The following is a 19895-nucleotide window of genomic DNA, read 5'->3' as shown; positions in this document are numbered from 1 at the left end:
AACAACACAAAACAAACGACGTTTCGGCCCTTGGCCTTTATCAAGTAAACACAGAATACAAATATATTTATATTATATATATATATATATATGTATTCTGTGTTTACTTGATAAAGGCCGAGGGCCGAAACGTCGTTTGTTTTGTGTTGTTCATCCATGAGTCAGATTTACTCCTTTCATCTTTATCTCCTTATGATAATACCGTGGCGGAATGTCGGAATTAAGATTAATTACTATTTATTTTCTGTTGCAAATCCTTTAGACTACAAGGCTAAATACTCAATCCAAACTAAAACTCAGGAATCATGAGGTGTATCACAGTCATCGTTTTCTATGCCCTAGTCACCTTAGGTCTGGGTGCCCAAAAAACATTCTGGGACTGTCCAAAGGATGGTAAGTGAAAATAAAATAAATTAATCTCCCTTTATTCATCCCATTTGGGAAATTTGTCTCTAGGGTCTGTTCCAAGGAAAGACTGGAATGACATAGGCATCAGCCGTAGTGCAGCGCCGCAAATTGAGTTAGGGCGTAGTGACTTGCTCAAGGCCACACAGGACAGCGGTAGCTGAACGAACTCGGTACCTTTTGGGTACGAAGCAAAGATCGTACCGCTGAGCCACGCTGTCCATGTTAATGATAATAATAATGGTATTAATAATGATAATAATAATAATAATAATAATAATAATAATAATAATAATAATAATAATAATAATAATAATAATGATGATGATGATGATGATGATGATGATGATGATGATGATAATAATAATAATAATAATAATATAATAATAATAATAATAATAATAATGATAATAATGCTGATAATAATAATAATAATAATAATAATAATAATAATAATAATAATAATAATAATAATAATAATAATAATGATAATATTAATTTAATAATAATAATAATAATATAATAATAATAATAATAATAATAATAATAATAATAATAATAATAATAATAATAATAATAATAATAATAATAATGCGAGGACGAGAGACGCATTCGCACAACCAACATGACGTTCTCTCTCTGATAACTTTTCCGCCGGTGACGGCACAGACTATGGGTGACGTCCAATCAAGGGACGCTACTCTTCCGCTAATCTCATTCCCTATGAAACCATGAAATACCTTTTATGTAGTTACACATCCGAATATTTAATGTGTATATATTCAGATGAGGTTTTGTATAAACATTTGCTGCATCAAGGCAGGCCATGGTTTTGTTGACATAATCCAACTACAATCACTTACTCGACGGATAACTGTGGGTATCTTTACCATTATAGCCCGGTCGATGGTGATTATTGTATGCAATAACGTTAACACAGTAGCTGCAACACAGTAGTAGTTTTATTGACATAACTGAACTTGAATCATGATCTATAGGGTTCAACACTTAGTAACTACGAGTAGTTCTTCTAAACAATCGGTACTCAGTTGTAAAATGTGTACGTGGCCGATAACAGCGTTGCCTCTGTCCGAAAAAAAAACTTATATGTTACACGTTGCTCCTGGCCAGGGACCCCTTGTAAAGCGCTTTGAGCACGTTTAGTGGATATTGCTCTATATAAAAATCTCAAAAAGCTCCAAGATTTATGGATGGAAATTCGAGAATTTATGGATGACCGCTGTTAACAAGTATTTGAACAAGTAGTTCTCTACTTTGTCAATTCTCATGATTTGGCCAATGACAAGTTAAATGCAGTTTTCTAGAAAGGCGCGTATTTAAAATTTTGGTAAGGAAACTCGTCCTTCAAATATCGGATTTTAAATTATCTCAATGTGCTTCGCATCCCTTTTCTTTTGCTGTGCATCCTGCCATAAATGGTACAACTTCTCTTTGGACTTTCTCAATCAATGTTTACGTCCTTCTACGAATGCAAAACCCAAGCCGCACTCACATTGTCTCACAATACTCAGGTGTAAAATGAGTACCTGGCCGTTAACAGCGTTGTCTCTGCCCGAAAAGAAATTGTAATATCGCCTAACTGGGTCATGTCTTGGCCAATATGTTAATTGTTGCTGTTGGTCAGGGACCCCTTGTAAAGTTCTTTGAGCACGTTTAGTGGATATTGCGCTATATAAATTCGCAATTTTAGTTGTTTTTTTTCTCTGGTAGTTGAGTGGGAAAACAAAAACGTCCATGACATCTCTTGATTTGATTCTACCCATCATCGCTTCAATCACTGTAAGTCAGTGTGAAGGGATGGCGCCCGGACAAAAAAAAATGATGAATAGCAGTTTATCACAATGGATGAAAAACAGGCCCGAAACGTCCAAAGCATTTGTATCCTGAATAAATTATTCGACAATCGATGTATAATTTGAAATTTAAAGTACTGGGTCTAGAAAGATGAAATAAGAATTCATCAGATGAAGGGGAAACCAAAAACGTCCGTCACATAGATAAATTACAAATGCCATCACTTCCATCACTGTATAACTCAATGTTATCTACTAATTCTTGATCTCTCCGGACATTATTAAAGTGGATGATGGCCAAAGTCGAAATGTCGATAACATTAAAATTTGTCTGAATAGATTGTACTTGCCATAATCTCCCTCACTCCATGAGTTTTCTACGTCTCAAAAAGGAAAAAAAAATAGAGATAGAGAACAGTTTATCACAGTAGACAAAGGGCTAACCTGAAACGTTCATAATATACATCATTGGAATACATATCACCTAACATTATCTATCTCACTATATATCTCAATATGATTTACAATGCCTTTATATTTATCGGGAAATTGAAAAAAAATGAAGTATAGTTTATTGAAAAACTGCCTGCTATTCGACCTGATAATAAATGTGACCCTCCGTCTCAAAACGGTATTATGTCGGAATGATTCAGCCCCCAAAAAGTGAATTTAGAGATAGAATGATGAGAAATTTGACCTTAGAAGTTTTTGTAAAGCAAGAAATAGCAGTTATACTCCAGCATAACGTACAGAAATTAAACCCAAGTTTGATATTTGTGGCAAAGAATTAAATTTCCCTAACCGAGTGGATCCCGACATAATACCGCTTTGACACGGAGGGTCACAAATATGCAAAATATAGAGCTGAACAAGAGTGTGGGATAAAGCGAGAAAGAAAAATACAAGAAATAAAACATCCCCAAAAATCAGTCGACCTCGACTGGAGATCCAACCTCGGACCTTCTGATTACCGGTCACACGTACTACCATTACACCTGCTCCTTAATTTCTGAATTCATAAATATGCACCTGCATTCTTAATTCTCTCCTTACCAGCTATTTTTAGAATTTTCCCCGAATATCGACAACCAGTACAAAAATAGACTTTTCTACTCAAACAAAAAAGTAACAAATAAGCTCTACAACACAGTGTTTAGTATTTATCAGCTGTAATCAAAGCATTTCTTTAAATTTTGTGGTGTACAAGAGAAATCAGAGTGAGAAAATTGTCGGTTTCATCGTAACGAATGTGACGATTTTCATATGGGTGGTAAGGAGAGGGTTAAAATGAATGGACATCCAACGTAACAGATAGATAACTCACAGATATAGTAAAAGTCAATTAAGGTTCCACCACCCAGCTAGTTTTGACCTGAAATTCACGCAAGGCAAACGAATGAAGAGCCGACCAAAGAACACACGGGGGGGGGGGGGGGGGGGGGTGTAGAGAGGAGATGTAGTGGAGGACTTTGTTCCTGTAAAATTCAAAGGTCACAGATAGTAAGTAAGTAAGTATGATTACAATATGTGAAAATTAACTTTTTTAAAAAAATCATTTGTTTACATCATAGCAACGAGTCAGGGCTGCTGCAGAAGTACAGAGCTGACAAATGGCTGCGTATGTTTTAAGAAACCATCTTTTTGGTCATTTTTCCAAGTCGTCACACAGTTATTGAGCCCAATTCCAAGTTGTCCAAAAGACCTTGGTGTTGATTTTTTTCTATACACCAGGTCACACAGGAACATGAGCAAAAAAATTAAGGTTGGTGTGAATCTTCCATCCGCCCTTCTCCCTTTCTGTTCCTTTGTTTCATCTTCGTTGTCATCATCATCATCATCATCATCATCATCATCATCATCATCATCATCATCATCATCATCATCATCATCATCATCATCATCATCACCATCACCATCATCGTCATCATCATCATCGTCATCATCATCATCATCATCATCATCATCATCATCATCATCATCATCATCATCATCATCATCATCACCATCACCCTCGGCAGCAGCAGCTGCTACATCATCATCATCATCTTCATCATCATTATCCATCATCTTCATTATCAGCATCATTATCATCATCATTATCATCATCATCATCATCACTATGATATAATTCATAAATATTGTGGCAATCTACAGTGAACTACGATCTGAAAGCACGATTTGGCTATATAAGCACGCTCGGGACTCGAATCAGAATTCTTACAGTTTTTAACCGATAGCTCAGTTGGTAGAGCACTCCCTTCACACGTAAAGGGACCTGGTGCAGTCGAGTGTTTTTTTCTGACCCCCACCCAACCCCCCCCCCCCCTGTACACCAAGCATTGATTGGGTAGATTTGTCTGTTACATCTGGTAGAAAGTACTTTATGCTAGGCTAGCTTCCTATCAAAAGGATAACAATCAATTGATATTGTCCGTTTCACGCTATAGAAACCGGAATAAACTCCGGCTCCATGGGCCTTAAGGCTCAAAAGGACTACTTTATAAGCACTCAATTTTCTCTTCAGTACTTAAAAATAAAAGAAAATTACTAAACAACTAAATATTATAGAATAATATTTTGACACATAAAATTGACAGAGTTACCAGAATCCATCAAAAAACTGGCTGAGACTATCTTGTGTACACGCGGATGGCCAGAGCAGACGAAGGAGCACATCCTTAGAGAATGCCAGGATGAGCCCAGCAGCGCTGACCATGGCTAAGAGTCTGCTCCCCAGATGCTGTGTAGTGGGTTCGGGGTTGGAGTAACATAGGATACATACCTCACTATTCCTGGGCATACATCCGGGATCATTATTCCATCCTTATTTCCCTTTCACAAATTAACTGTGCGGCTATGTGGTATGACACTCGCTTTCGGATCGGAAGGTCCTGGGTTCAAGCCTCGCTCGGTGCATAGTTGAATTCTTGGAAAAGGCTCACATTCTCTCACAATACTCAGGTGTAAAATGAGTATACCTGGCCGTTGACAGCGTTGTCTCTGTCATAACAAATTTGGAAAATCGTCTAACAGGCGTCATATTTCGTTATACATGTTACGTATTGCTCTTGGTCAGGGACCTCTTTTAAAGCGCTTTGAACAAATTGAGTGGATTTTGTTCTATATAAAAGCTCAATTTAAAATAATTAACAACCCAGTGAAAAATGGACAACCGTTAAAAAGGAAATAGGTTGAATAAACCATATTTCCTACTTGTGGTAACGTTGATACGGTGCTGGAAGCGGGGTAAGCTTAGGCCTAGACTGTCATCAGATGTGTCATAATGAATCATCAAGAAAGACTGTCATTTTAATGCTCACAGTATGTTTACAGAAATGTAAAGTGTGCCTACGATATGAGGTATGGTGATCGTGAAGACAAGGTTCGCACGCGGACTCAACTCTGTGAACTTGTGCGGCTATGTGGTCTAGTGGTATGACACTCGCTTTCGGATCGAAAGGTCCTGGGTTCGAGCCTCGCGCTCGGCGCATAGTTGAGTCCTTGGAAAAGGCTCTTTACGCACATTCTCTCACCGTACTCAGGTGTAAAATGAGTACCTGGCCGGTAACAGCGTTGTCTTTGTCCGAAAAATTGTAATATTGCCTAACAGGCGTTATGTCCCGTCCTACATGTTAAATGTTGCTGTTGACCAGGGACCCCCTGCAAAGCGCTTTGAGCACGTTTAGTGAATATTGCGCTATATAAAAGCTCAATTTAAACTTCTTGATTCAGCCATGAGTCTGCCACATCCCCGCCATTTCTCTCATTCCCCCCCCCCTTTTCTCTCCCACTCTCGCTCTCTTTCTCTCCCTTTCTCTCTCTCTCTCTCTCTCTCTCTCTCTCTCTCACACACACACACACACACACACACACACACACACTCAAGCATAGGCATTTTCGTTACAGTATTCAAATATTTTTAAAATCTATAAATAAATAAGCTAAATGACAATAAAAACACGACGGCGAAGAAAAACGTCGCTATAACAAATTGTACACTAAATTCAACTGAATGAAAAATCTCCTTATTCGGCTCTAATGTTTCCGATTCAAAATGGCATCGTAAGTCATAGAGATCAAAGAAAATTAATGTAAATTGAACAGGCCGTTTTAAAAGCGACCTAGATAGCAAAATCCCTGTTTTCTTGCGTTGGACCATTAGCTTTATATAAAGTAATAATTTCTCCCTACCTTTATGTGTAGCAGAGCACTTAATCTTTGAAATAGAATTCAATGTATCATATTTCATCTGATAAATTTGGAATAACTATTTCGGGTTTATGTTTTGTTTTTTTTGTTTTTGTGTGTTATTATTTGCTTTTGAATGTCCTTTGACTATTATCTTAATTTCCAACAAACATCTATAGAACTTAATGCTAGCTTATTCAAATATTTTATGGGTTTTGTATTTTTTGGGGGTTTTTTTTTTTTGGGGGGGGGGGGGGGTTCTTTTCTTGTATTATTTTTCTTGTTTTGTCTGGCACCTTTCATACACACGTGTTCAGATCTTTTTGTGTAAAGGGTGCCAGGTTTCTGTTTCTGTTCCAATTATGATACTAAACCTAGTAATATATATTTTCATCAATCATTTTACTATAGTAAGGAGAGAATCATCAGGTCATCTATTATGCACTCCGAGGACAGTTTTAAAAAAATTGATCTTTTATATAGCGCAATATCCACTAAATGTGCTCAAAGCGCTTTACAAGGGGTCACTGACCAACAGCACACGTAACACGTAGAACGAGACATGACGCCTATCAGGCGATATTACAATTTTTTCCGGATAAAGACAACGCTGTTAACGGCCAGGTACTCATTTTACACCTGAGTACGGTGAGAGAATGTGAGTAAAGAGCCTTTTCCAAGGACTCAACTATGCGCCTATGCTCAAACTCAGGACCCTCCGATCCGAAAGCGAGTGTCATACCACTTGACCACATAGCCATTTAAGGTTCTATAACATAAATCTTTAACCAAGGCTTTCTTTTAAAATTCATGGGATATTTTTTATCAAATGTAAATGCCATATTATATAGATTAGATCTTCCTTTCTTCCAGGATGCAAAAATGGTTTCTGTTGCTTCCTCCAAAATTTTCCCATTTTCCTAAGTTAAGATTTTTTTGGTGAAAAGAGTGTGGCGTGCGGGTCCTAAATCATTGGGTGAAATAAAACCCACTCCATGTTAAGATTGAAAATAGTTATGCCAACCAGTATAATTGTCCCAGGTTTGGAACCAAGATCCTGTTTTTCAAAGGGGTACAATCGTACTTAAGTCTCATTTCCATTGTTTCAATTATTCTGGATATTCAAATAGTAGATGATCCATAAAATTGAGTCAATGACCTATTGAAAGCATTGAGAAATAGAGCTTCTGGATTATGTTTTCGTAATGCATAAAGTTGTTTTTTTTAATTTTTAAAGCAAACCATTCATTATTAAACGTCCAAATAGAGTTGATATTGACTCAAATATTTTCGAATGGATCTTCCACGTCAGCTCAGCCCATCTCATGTATTCCTGTTGATACTTAATATTTAAATATGTTGTTGTGTTGAATAAATATAGAAACAAGCACGCCAACAATTTAATGACAAAAATAATAAATTCCAAAGCATTTTTATGACATTTTACCCTTTCCGTTCCCAGCCCATTTGTCATCTCCACTATCCTAAAGATTCCGCAACTATCTTTGTATCCATCGGTGTCCATTTCTGTAGAAAAAGGAAAGTTACATCAGGATTTGGATCGTTGCTTAAATTTTTTGATCCGCCAGTGTATACATTCTTTTTTCTTTATCTGACAGATCTATTGCGTTGAATGCCCATTGTCTGTAAAAATACAGGTGCTTTTTAAGAATAGCAGCCAGTTTTTCAAGACGTACTGCTAATTCTCTGATTGTAGGATGCTTTACTTGAAGGATATTGTTACAAACATTGTTGCTTTTTTCTGATATCCTTTCTGTTGTTCGAATCGTCAATTCTCCTGTACCATATTTAAAGAATCCCGAAGACATTCCATAACCTTGCTAAGGACAGTAATAGACTTCCGGATCGTAGGTGCTATAGCTTTGATTGACATGTCTGTAACAAAACAGTCTTCCGTATTTCCTTTCAATGTGGAATGTTGTCTCGTCGGAAACAGTGACACGACTATTGTTCAAGAGTCCATCATATGTAGTTCCGAGCGAACCCATTGTTCACGATTCATACTGTGCTGGTCGGTCAGCATTGGACGAACAGTGGGACGTCTGGCTCGCTAACCTGTCTCTAGAAGTCTGCGTCGTTAAAAAATAACAGCTACCTGTGTTTACACTGAAACCAGCTTCCAGTCATCATTATAGCTTGTCGCTCCAACACCGAAACCACTCCACAGCATTTGGGGAGCAGACTCTTAGGTCAGGATTAGTGCAGTTGGGCCCATCCTGGCATTCTCTAATGATGTGCTCCATCCTCTGCTCTAGGCATCCATCGGTACACAAGCTAGTCTCAGCCAGCCCCCACCTTTTCATGTTTCAAGCTGTTTTCCCGAGTTTTGACCAAGCTCTGTTTAGTGTTGCCCATTCATTCCTGGGAAGCTCAGAGTTCCTTTGAGTAATTCGTATCTTGGATCTTCAACGGCTTCATTTGCATGCTTGTCCCGCTCCCTCCATGTGGAAAGTCTGTTTACAGCGGCATGATTAGGGTTGAAGCTCTTTCTTGATTTCAGTCTACTTGTCATGGCAGGAATGCCTTGGGTCCATTTCCTGTTATATTTCTGGGCTGTGGAAGCAGTGGTTCTTTGAATGCGGGAAGGTGCAATAGCAGCCAGCCGATGGAGGACTGGAACTGCAGTCGGTTTCAAGTTACCAGTGATGATCCGGCAGGTGTTATATAGCTCAGGGTATAGCAGGATATTTCCCAGACTAGTGAGGCGTATTCGGCTGATGAATAGCAGAGGGAAAGTGCGGGTGTCCTGACTGTTTTTGGATCTGCTCCCCATGTAGTGTTTGCCAGTTTTCTTAAGAGGTTGTTTCTTGTAGGCACCTTTGCTTTTGTTTTCTTTGTGTGCTGAGAGAAGGACAGTGTGCGGTCTAAGGTTACACTATGTACACGGGGAATGTGTTTTCTCCATTACGTTCCCATTTCAGAAGATGTTCAGCTTCCTGTTGGCTTGGCAGTTTTTTTTTCTAATGGAAGGCGCGCCCTTGAAATTTTCCTGGGTTGGCATTTAAATGTCAAATCAACATTGCTCAATCTTCACACTTTAGTTTCAGCATTGTAAAGTGTCTGTATAAAGAGGTTTTGACAGAGAAATATTAGAAGAAAATCTAGACCTAGATGTCAAGAAAAGAAAACAATTAACAGAACAGAACAGAGGGTTTAACTTGGTACAATGGAGGTACAGAAATGATCTACTTATTTGAAATACGATGGGAAAACTTGCAATAGTGAATATATATTTTGTGTACAATTCTACGTTTGCAAATTTGGATCATCAAGTGATCATATTGGAACCACCAAACATTTCGCTTCCAAAGATGTATATTATATGAGTATATTTGGTGCCATTGTACTCAGAATTACATTTCCTTCAACATACTCTATAGTTTAATTATAAATATATATCCCACTCCCCTCTCTTTCTCTCTCTCTCGCGCTCTCTCTCTCTCTCTCTCTCTCTCTCTCTCCCTCATCCTCTTTCTGTCCATCTACATTTTCAATCTATCTCTTTTAATTGTCAATTCTCTTTTTCACTCTTTTCTACCCTTTTATCCAACTTTTATATTTTGACCCAAAAATCGATATTTCAGGTGTCGCCCCTCCCCTTAAGACAGAATCCATCACTTATGACATATGATTTAATTCGTTTAAAATACTTTTATTCATTCATCAGGCTGATGACAGCAGTATATCTAAGAGTGAATTCAATCCTTCACGCCCTACAAAATTTATCATCCATGGCTATCAAGACAAGGGTCCCGTGCATTGGTCAAAGAAAATGAAGAATGAGCTTCTAGACAAGGTAAATCCGTCATTTTTTCTTGTACGTCCAGAGTCGGAAACGATCTCTTCAATGAGAATTAGAAATGCCCGAGCAATATATGATAACAAACAAAGGGAAATCTGAATTTTAAAAAACATGAAAGTTTTAATTTGAATTACTCTCTAACACACTGGTTGAAATGTGCAAGTATTAATGAAGGACATCCATTGCTTCTCTCAATAAAAACGTGTCTTCAAAATTCAAGTATTTAATTACTTATCTCTAACTCAACAACTCGTCTCCAAGTTGTTGTTTTTTTCTTTCTCTGGACCATTCCCTTTGTGGTCAAATGCAGAAGCTACATCCTTCTTATTTTTCTATTTTCATGCCTACCATTAATCTAACATATTCAATGGCGATGGTGGCTTCTCAGACTTATTACTCGGTAATGGATGGGGTTGAGAGTGGGTGGCATTATTTGCATATAAGCCAACATAATCCCAAATCAAACACGTTTAATGTTTAAACTTAAGAAAAATCACAAAACTATTCTTAAATCATGAATTGATGTGTTTGTGACATCAAGCGTTTTCCTTTAAAATATCACAGCAAAACTATTCTCGCTAGGTCCCAGGTTTAAAAGTTTTTGCCAAGATGAGGGTCATTCAAATCGAAAGCTGTTTGAAGGACGAGCTTTCAGACCAATGTCTAAAATAATATGTGTCTTTTCAGAGTACGGCAATTAACTGGTTGATATTTATGCGCTTAGGTTATATTTGTTTAGTGATCTGGCAAAAACCGGTGGAATTGAATCAAATATTATTACATATTCAAAGAAAAGCACCCTCTTTGGAGTAAAAGCAGTTGTAATTTATCTTAATTATGACTGCAGATTCTCACATTTGAACAGAAGATGGGAGGGAGTGTTCAAAAATGTATTAACGGAGAAAATTGGTTATAAAGACGAGACATGAATATTCTACAATTTAATATAAATACTGTTACGAGTAGATTATCAACATAATTTATAATAAAAAAATAAATAAAACACTTCTGTAACGTAAATCTAAGATTTTGACTTTTTTTTCCCTTTTTTCCCTTCTTGACTATCTACATGACGTGGTATTTTAGGATGTTTATGGCTTCTTCATCCTCGCTGGCCCATTGCTCTCTCAGTACTCTCAGTTACTATGTCGTTCGTGATATTGTTAATGTTTCCAAATATTGATATCGACGATTAGATATATCATATTGTAAATTGTGATATACAATTGAATGAAAGATCCATAAGTCGCTTGATTTTATTGATGGCATAATATTTCACACGGGACAGGAAATGGACTGTTGAACTATTGATTATCGCGTTACACGTTTTCTACAGCTATGCGCAGTCGTTATTGTAAATCAATGATAGTTTCTATTCATGCGCACTGACTTGCATTTCAAAGAGCAAAGAATGACAAAAAGAATGATATGTAATATGTTGGGATTTGGTAAAAATTTCGGTTCTCAGCGCTGAATTGAATTTTTTTTACATAAATTATGTATCAGTTTTTCATTGTATGATCATTTCGTGAGAATGTCGTTGGATGTATTATAAAATCGATGAAATGACAAAACAAAAATCTTGCAGATAACGATTTTCACCTTTATTTTCTCGTTTCTCAAAACTACCTTAGGCAACATCCGACGGGTTCTGCAAAGTCCGCACACATTTGTTGACAACGAAGGATTATAAAGTTTAAAAATCCATACTCCAACTTAAATGTTGATGAATAAAAAATATTGATATAAAAAGTTCATTAATCCCTTACCTTTTGTGAAATTTTTTTTTTAGGATCTATTTAAAGAGAAGACTAGAACATTCCAGATGATGGCAGTTAACCCTTTTGATAAAGAAATAAAACAGAAAAAGAAATAGCTCTCTCGACATCTCTCACTAGTTTAAAGTTTCATCCGAGTTATCTAGATCTGACTTTGGGATAGACCAGTGTACTACACAAAAGGTAGTAGGCTACGGATTTATATTTTTCTCTAGTTAAGCAACACATTTGTGACAAATTCATATTTTATGCGTCTTACGGCTCAAAATATTATTGACACTTTTGTTTTATCTGTTGTGTATTCCAGGAGGATTTGAATGTAATCATTGTCAACTGGGAGAAAGGCGCTAACACGTTTGTTTACCCCAAGGCAGCCGCGAATGTACGATCTGTTGGGGCTATGATAGCACAATTAATCAGAGTATTATATCAGCGACACGGAGCAAAACTGTTAGTAAGTGTGTGTCCTTTTAAAAAAAGCCAACTCCTTACTATTCTAACGTCTCTTCAAAGACTGATTATTATTATTATTATTATTATTATTATTATTATTATTATTATTATTATTATTATTATTATTATTATTATTATTATTATCATTAATAATCATTATTATCATTATTGCAATGAACATGCACACTCTACATCGGATGATTGCGTACAAACTTCATTGGCTGTATGTGGTGTAGTTGCAGACACATGTAATGGCTTATGATCTTATAGTGGCATTTTGATAGATGGTAATGATATACATTTGTGTTGTGTTGTGAATGTTAATAACGACTAAAGAGTTCAAGGGTCAATGATGATAATTGAATATCAAAACATCAAGAGTCAAATACAAATCCAGATTCCCAAGTTTCATTTCTTACTGCTTTATTTGTTGTGATAAATTCGAATTCCAAATCAAAAGGCATGGTCAAAATTCAATCAGTTTCATAAAATCCAAATCTGTAAAATCAGTCCAAATGTAATGTTACTTTGCTATGTAACCATTTTCGATATACGTGAAAGTAAAGTTTCTTAGTAGGAAGTTGAAACTTGCAGTATAATGCAAAAATGCAACCCAAGAGAAGTAGAATCCAGAATCGTAAAGACTGTAGAATCCAGAATAGAATCAAAAGGTAGAATCCCGGTTTGATCAGACACACTCTTTTTTATATACTATTGTAAACCGTTCCCACAATTCCTGACAAACGGTCAGTTTGTACGCCCAAATAATCAAAGGTCTTACGCCCAAATAAAAATTACCGTACGCCCAAATAATACCGTACGCCTAAATAATAAATACCAACTATATTAGTAGTATAGTGATGCTCAGGAGAAATTGAGAAGAGCAAAAGAGTGGAATAATGGAATTAGAATGCGAAAGAGTAAAATATTATGAATTTGAAACGCTTTAACTAGCGTGAAATTAAATCTGTTTGCTAGAGATTGATACTCTTAGTTAAAATGTTTTATGTATAGAGATAATAATTTTAGGGTTCGAATCCTATAGATATCTGGAATAGTTTGTTAAAGGCTGTTGTTGTAGTAAATCAATAGAGTTGTATAATATCGATTGATAGATAACATGAATGGATGGAAATAGTTATATTTGGATTGAACGGTGATAGCGTCTTGGGTTCAAATCCTAAAATCTTTGTTTAAAAAAACGTATCGTTTAAACGGTGTCCGATTCTATCACATATTAAGGTGTTCTCGAGTCTGACTCTATGTTGAAATTTCGCTCTTTACTCACATTCTCCTAATGTGTTCAGGATAGTACCCGGTCTTTGACAGCGTTGGTAAAAAAAAATTGTAATATCGCCTAACATATCTGGTTCTATTTGTTTCGTGTTGTCGTTCATCAGCGATCTTTTTTAAAGCGCTTTGAACCTCTTTAGTGGATATTGCGCTATATAAATGTTCATTAAAAATTAATTATCACGCGTGTCCAATTATGCGACCGTAAAGATAATTTACCCACCAAACGACGAAGAGATAAATCAAAGATAGTACAGGGTGTAACAAATACATTCGTTTCGTTTCAAGAAGTGAACTCAACACTGAAATTATGATGAACACTTTTTATTCGATTCAGATTGTTGTTAATAGAAAAAACAGATTAAAGTAGGTACCAAGTCAGTCAAATCCCCTTTCTTCATATTCTCCTCCTCTCTTTGAAAATGGATTTTAGAATCGATGATACCAAACGACTATTTTTCGAATTAACAAATTATGATCTGGACTTCATATACCGTAATCACAGACACTTTAGTAGTTGCATTGTCCTGATTTATTGATGTCTGTGAATCTTAAATACGAAAATGTCCGAAATAACACGATGTCACGCACTTAATATTACTCGCGGTAATCAATGTTGATATATTTTTTAATAATCATAGGTTCAAACTGACTTAAAATAGGTGTAATATCTCTATACAGATTTAATCATGAGAAGTTTTGTTTAATAGTTAAACGCCTTACCACTTATCAACGAAAGGGATCACCATATTTTAATCGACACATGGTTAATTGATGAATAAAGCAACAAAGTGTCTGTTTGCTGTCACCCTTGTCGTCTCAAACAATCAATTTTAAAGAATTATGTAGTTTTTCCAGTGATTCACTGTACTGGGATGGAAGCATTAATGTATGGTTGTGTTGTTTTTTTTTTCTTGGGTCATTTTTCTAAAGCGGGTCTTGTATTTTGTGATTTCCATCTTAAATGCCATTTGCTTTATTTTTTATTATTATTTTTTTTAATAAGACGACGGAGAATTTTATTTAATGCAATTAAAGTAGATAACGTTCTTGTCTAGGTCTGGTAAAATAAATGAGATGACGTCATACACTTAATACAATCCCCGTAGACAATGTTGATATTGGAGAAACCTCCGGTATAGAGATTAGAACATGAATTCGAAATCAAGACGTTTTGGTATGGTAGTTAGACAATCTATCCATCGACCAATTAAAGCCTCTTCACTATGTGAATACGACTAGTAGATGGGTACAATAGCAATACCTAGGAGGTGAATGTTTTCATTGAAATTTCACCTGGGATCAATTAAATAGAAATACGACCGATAAGCAATGTCCATGCGTCCACACGAGTAAAACCCAATATCATGTTTTACAGTCATATTCTCTTTACCCAATATCATTTTTGGAAACATTTTGATTGGGTTAATGAAAAATTTACATCTGAATCAAAACTAAAATTATTGATGACAAAAGCTTTTATAAAACCCAACAACTTTTAACACACATACTTATTCAACTGTGATTGCTTCTTAATAAAAATATTCTTGTCTGATATAATACTTGTACCCGTCATTTCAACATGCGGCGGGTTTCGTGTTTTGTATCATGGACTTGAATTTTTTTTCGCAGCAAGAAATAAATAAATGAAACACAACAATCATTACAATACACAATATTGATTGATCAAGTACTTAATACAATAATATGTCCTTGCTCAGTTACTCACTTCATGAAAGAGATATTGATGAAAAAAAAATGAAAAGACAATTCCATCACTCCATGTCCTATATTATGGTTATCATACCAAGACATAACCTAATTGAAAATGTAACAAAAATGTTGTGTAGGAATAGTAAATTTTATGAACCAGGTATACATTATCTCTATTTATGACATTAAACCATCAATATTTTTAACGCACATTTTCAGGGTTTGACACATATTTACTGTACTTCTCCAGTAACATTGTCGAAGTTTTTAGATATTTGATACCACAACACATTTAGATAACAGCAGGGTTTTTTTCCTCAAATTTTATAGATCTGAGCAGATAATATATTTTAGCCCAGTGAATTGTTGTCATAACAGCTGCTATATTTTTTAGATGATAGCCCAAATGACCAGTAACACACAATGTGTAAGACTGCAGTCTTTTAGGCGGTAGTGTAATGTCATACAAAAACATCTGTCAAATGCGTAGTAATCCCTAATGACGATTTACAAGACGGTCAAAATTTATTAAGTATAAGTTTTCAGGACACAGTATATCAATTGAACCTAAGAAATTAATTATTTAAAAGCCAAAATGTGTGTGATGTAATTGTTTTTTTGTTTGTTTTTTTTTAGCTAAAATTTATAAGATATAAGCTTGATAGCAAAAAGTTTTCTGACCAAAACATTTGAAGTAAGAAAATGTTGGTTAAAAATGTGAGGTTAAAATTTTCTTACCAACATTTGGGGAGTAATCATTTTCAGGTCAAAGTTTATGAAACACAAACTGTATGACGAAAATGTATGAAACTGAAGTTTTTTGATCAAAATAGTAAGAAAAAGGAAAAGTGTCTGGTCCAAAAAAAAATATAACATAAAAATTAAAAGTTTTGTGGTCAAAATGTTCTCTGGTCAAAATGCGTGAAGTAAAAAAAATTTGACCAAAATTTATAAAATAAAAGTATGCGTGTAAAAATGTATGAAATTAATACTTTCTATCCAAAATCTATGCAATGAAATGTTTTTAGACCAAAATGTTTGTAGTAGTAGTATCTTGATAAAGTTTATGAATAAAGTATTATTTCTAACAAAAATATCTGAAGCAATAATTTTCCGACCAAATTGTCTGAAATGGACGTTTTCCAATCAAAATGTGAAAAGTAATAATGTTCTGACCAATTATGAAATGAAAATAGGATGTCAAAAATTGTATGAAATTTAATTTTTCTGGTCGAAATGTGTAAAGTAAAAGTTTTCTGACCTAAATATAACGATATTATGACCAACGGTTATGAGATCAGAATACATATTCTCTCCGAATTGTCATTCTGTCAAAATTGTATGAAATTTAATTTTCTAATCAAAATGTGTGAAGTAAAAGTTTTCTGGCTAAAAATTGTATGAACGTTTGCCCTCAAAAATATATGAATATTTTCTGGTCAAATATATGAAGTAAACAATTTTTAGGGGGTCAACATTTATATAATTAGAATATACTTTGACAAAATTATAAGAACGTCAAAACCACTGAAACAAAAGTTTTCAGGATAAATTGTATTAACGACATTTTCCAGGCCCAATTTTGCGAATTAACATTTGTCTGACCAAAAGATGTAAAGTAAACTTTTTCTGACCAAAATGAGAGAAAATAAAAATGTTTTCTACTAGAACTTCATAAGGTAAATTAAACTTTTTTTAAACAAAACGTGTGTAGTAATAGTTTTATGTAAATGTATCATAAATTATTGAAACCGTTACAAAATAAAAGACTTTTCCATGTCTTTCGCTTTTTGATGCCTTCTCGAGGATTTGACAAAAGCAGAAAGTTTTGAATTTTCAAAGTGCTGACTACTTACCCTGCAGAATTACCCTCGACAGAGTAGAGACATAGCAGATATGACTGGTGATCCTATATTATCACGGACAGAAACAGAGATGTCCTACAGTTGTTGTAGAGTTGCTATGTCGGATACGACACCCTAAGTTTTGCTATAATTTTCAATTTTATTTTGTTACCATTAAAGTATAACGTTTTTAGTCGTCCTTCTAAAATTATCAATGACATGATTAATGTCGATCCCACAAAGGTTATGAGTAAACCTTTGTTCTTCTCCCCGAAAGGGGCCAAATAACCTCAACTACAGGCGTGCGGGCTATCTTTGAACAAGACAGTTCAAACCCTAGTTCAACCTATTTCCAATAAAAAATACTCCTTACAAAACCTAAATGGTTTTGAAAGAGGTTATTCATAATCTGCATTTGAAGTTCAATCCTTTCTGTTTCACTCTTTTAGTTCCGAAAGTCGATGGAATCACTTCGTAGTTTAGTAAACCAAAACCAAAACCAAGGTCAATGTCACCCAAAAGATAAGATAAGGGATATGAAATAGAAATCTCCCCAAAACGTGTAAGATTCGACCTATTTTCAATGAGAAAACAGCTTACCAAACCTGCATTCGAATTGCATCCCTCTATTTTTCAATGTTTTAGCTCCAAAGGTCGCTTGAATTATTTAGTAGTTTAGTAAACCAAAACCAAAACCAACCCAAAAGATAAAATTAGGGTAATAAAGTGCTAGACGTCGACCCAAAATGAGTGAAGTAAAAATTTTCTCACCAAATACAGGAAACAAAAGTAATCTAACAAAAATGCCAAAATGGAAGTTTTCTAAGCAATTACGTGTGAAGTAAAATTTTTGTGACTAGAAAATTGTAGAGAGAGTTTAAGTTTTCTGATCAAAATTTACGAAATAAGACTGTTCTGTTCAAAATCTATGAAATTTAGTTTTAAAATGTAAAAGAAATAATGAAATGAAGGCTGTACACGCAAAAATGTATGAGAAAAAATATTCTGGTCAAAATGATTAAAATGAAACTTTTCAGGAAAAATGTTATGGCGTAATATTTTATATCTGAATAATATATGTGTACATTACGTTTATAGCTAAATTTTATGAACTAGGTTTTGTTATTGCTTTCTTTTTTACCCTAATGTGTGACGTAAAAGTTTTGTGTTAACAATACGTAAAGGAAACGTTTTCTGGGCAAAAGTGAAAAGTAATAATGTTCTGGCCCAATTATGAAATGAAAATTTTCTGTCAAAAATTTATGAAATTAATTTTTTTCTAGTCGAAATGTGTAAAGTAAAAGTTTTCTGATCAAAACATAATAATATTATGAACAACGGTTACGAGATCAGAATACATATTCTCTCCAAATTATACGAAATTTAATTTTCTAATCAAAATGTGTGAAGTAAAAGTTTTCTGGCTAAAACTTATATGAACGTTTACCCGCAAAAATATATGAAGGTTTTCTGGTCAAATATATGAAGTAAACAATTTTTAGGGGGTCAACATTTATATAATTAGAATATACTTTGACAAAATTGTAGGAAAGTCAAAACCACTGAAACAAAAGTTTTCAGGATAAATTGTATTAACAACATTTTCCAGGCCCAATTTTGCGAAGTAACATTTGTCTGACCAAAAGATGTAAAGTAAACTTTTTCTGACCAAAATGTGAGAAAATAAAATGTTTTCTACTAGAACTTCATAAGGTCAATTAAACTTTTTTGGACAAAACGTGTGTAGTAATAGTTTTTCTGTAAATGTATTGTATCATAAATTATTGAAACCGTTACAAAATAAAAGACTTTTCCATGTCTTTCTCTTTTTGATACCTTCTCGAGGATTTGACAAAGGCTGAAAGTTTTGAATTTTCAAAGTGCTGACTACTTACCCTGCAGAATTACCCTCGACAGAGTAGAGACATAGCAGATATGACTGGTGATCCTATATTATCACAGACAGAAGCAGAGATGTCCTACAATTGTTGGAGAGGTGCGATGTCGGATACGACACCCACAGTTTTGATATAATTTTCAATTTTATTTTGTCACCATTAAAATATAACGTTTTTAGTCGTCCGTCTAAAATTATCAATGACATGATTAATGCCGATGCCACAAAGGTTATGATTAAACCTTTGTTCTTCTCCCCGGCAGGGGCCAAATAACCTCAACTACAGGCGTGCGGGCTATCCTTGAACAAGACAGTTCAAACCCTAGTTCAACCTATTTCCAATATAAAATACTCCTTACAAAACCTAAATGGTTTTGGAAGAGGTTATTCAAAACCTGCATTTGAAGGTCAATCCTCTCTGTTTCACTCTTTTCGCTCCGAAAGTCGATGGAGTCACTTCGTAGTTTAGTAAATCAAAACCAAAACCAAGGTCAATGTCACCCAAAAGATGAGATAAGGGATATGAAATAGAAATCTCACCAAAACGTGTAAGATTCGACCTATTTTCAATGAGAAAACAGCTTACCAAACCTGCATTTGAATTGCAACCCTCTCTTTTTCAATGTTTTAGCGCCAAAGGTCGCTTGAATTACTTAGTAGTTTAGTAAACCAAAACCAAAACCAACC

The 19895-nt window shown here is 34.9% G+C and overlaps 1 protein-coding gene across 1 annotated transcript in view; it reads left to right on the top strand.

The window, feature by feature from the left end:
* Positions 1 to 19895, top strand: part of LOC144966737 (pancreatic triacylglycerol lipase-like) — a 43895-nt gene that overhangs the window by 1055 nt on the left and 22945 nt on the right. Inside the window, exons 2-5 of the mRNA XM_078903508.1 lie at positions 263 to 393; positions 3791 to 3981; positions 10096 to 10224; positions 12316 to 12462. Coding sequence (XP_078759634.1) covers positions 306 to 393; positions 3791 to 3981; positions 10096 to 10224; positions 12316 to 12462 — 555 coding nt within the window. The 5' untranslated portion in view covers positions 263 to 305. The remainder of the gene's footprint in view (positions 1 to 262; positions 394 to 3790; positions 3982 to 10095; positions 10225 to 12315; positions 12463 to 19895) is intronic.

The sequence above is a fragment of the Berghia stephanieae genome, chromosome 2, assembly GCF_034508935.2.
Source record: "Berghia stephanieae isolate SIO BIC M18660-M18661 chromosome 2, UCSD_Bste_1.3, whole genome shotgun sequence".
Taxonomy (NCBI): domain Eukaryota; kingdom Metazoa; phylum Mollusca; class Gastropoda; order Nudibranchia; family Aeolidiidae; genus Berghia; species Berghia stephanieae.
The sequence above is the reverse complement of the archived record's forward strand: the minus strand, read 5'-3'. Positions and strand labels throughout refer to the sequence as shown.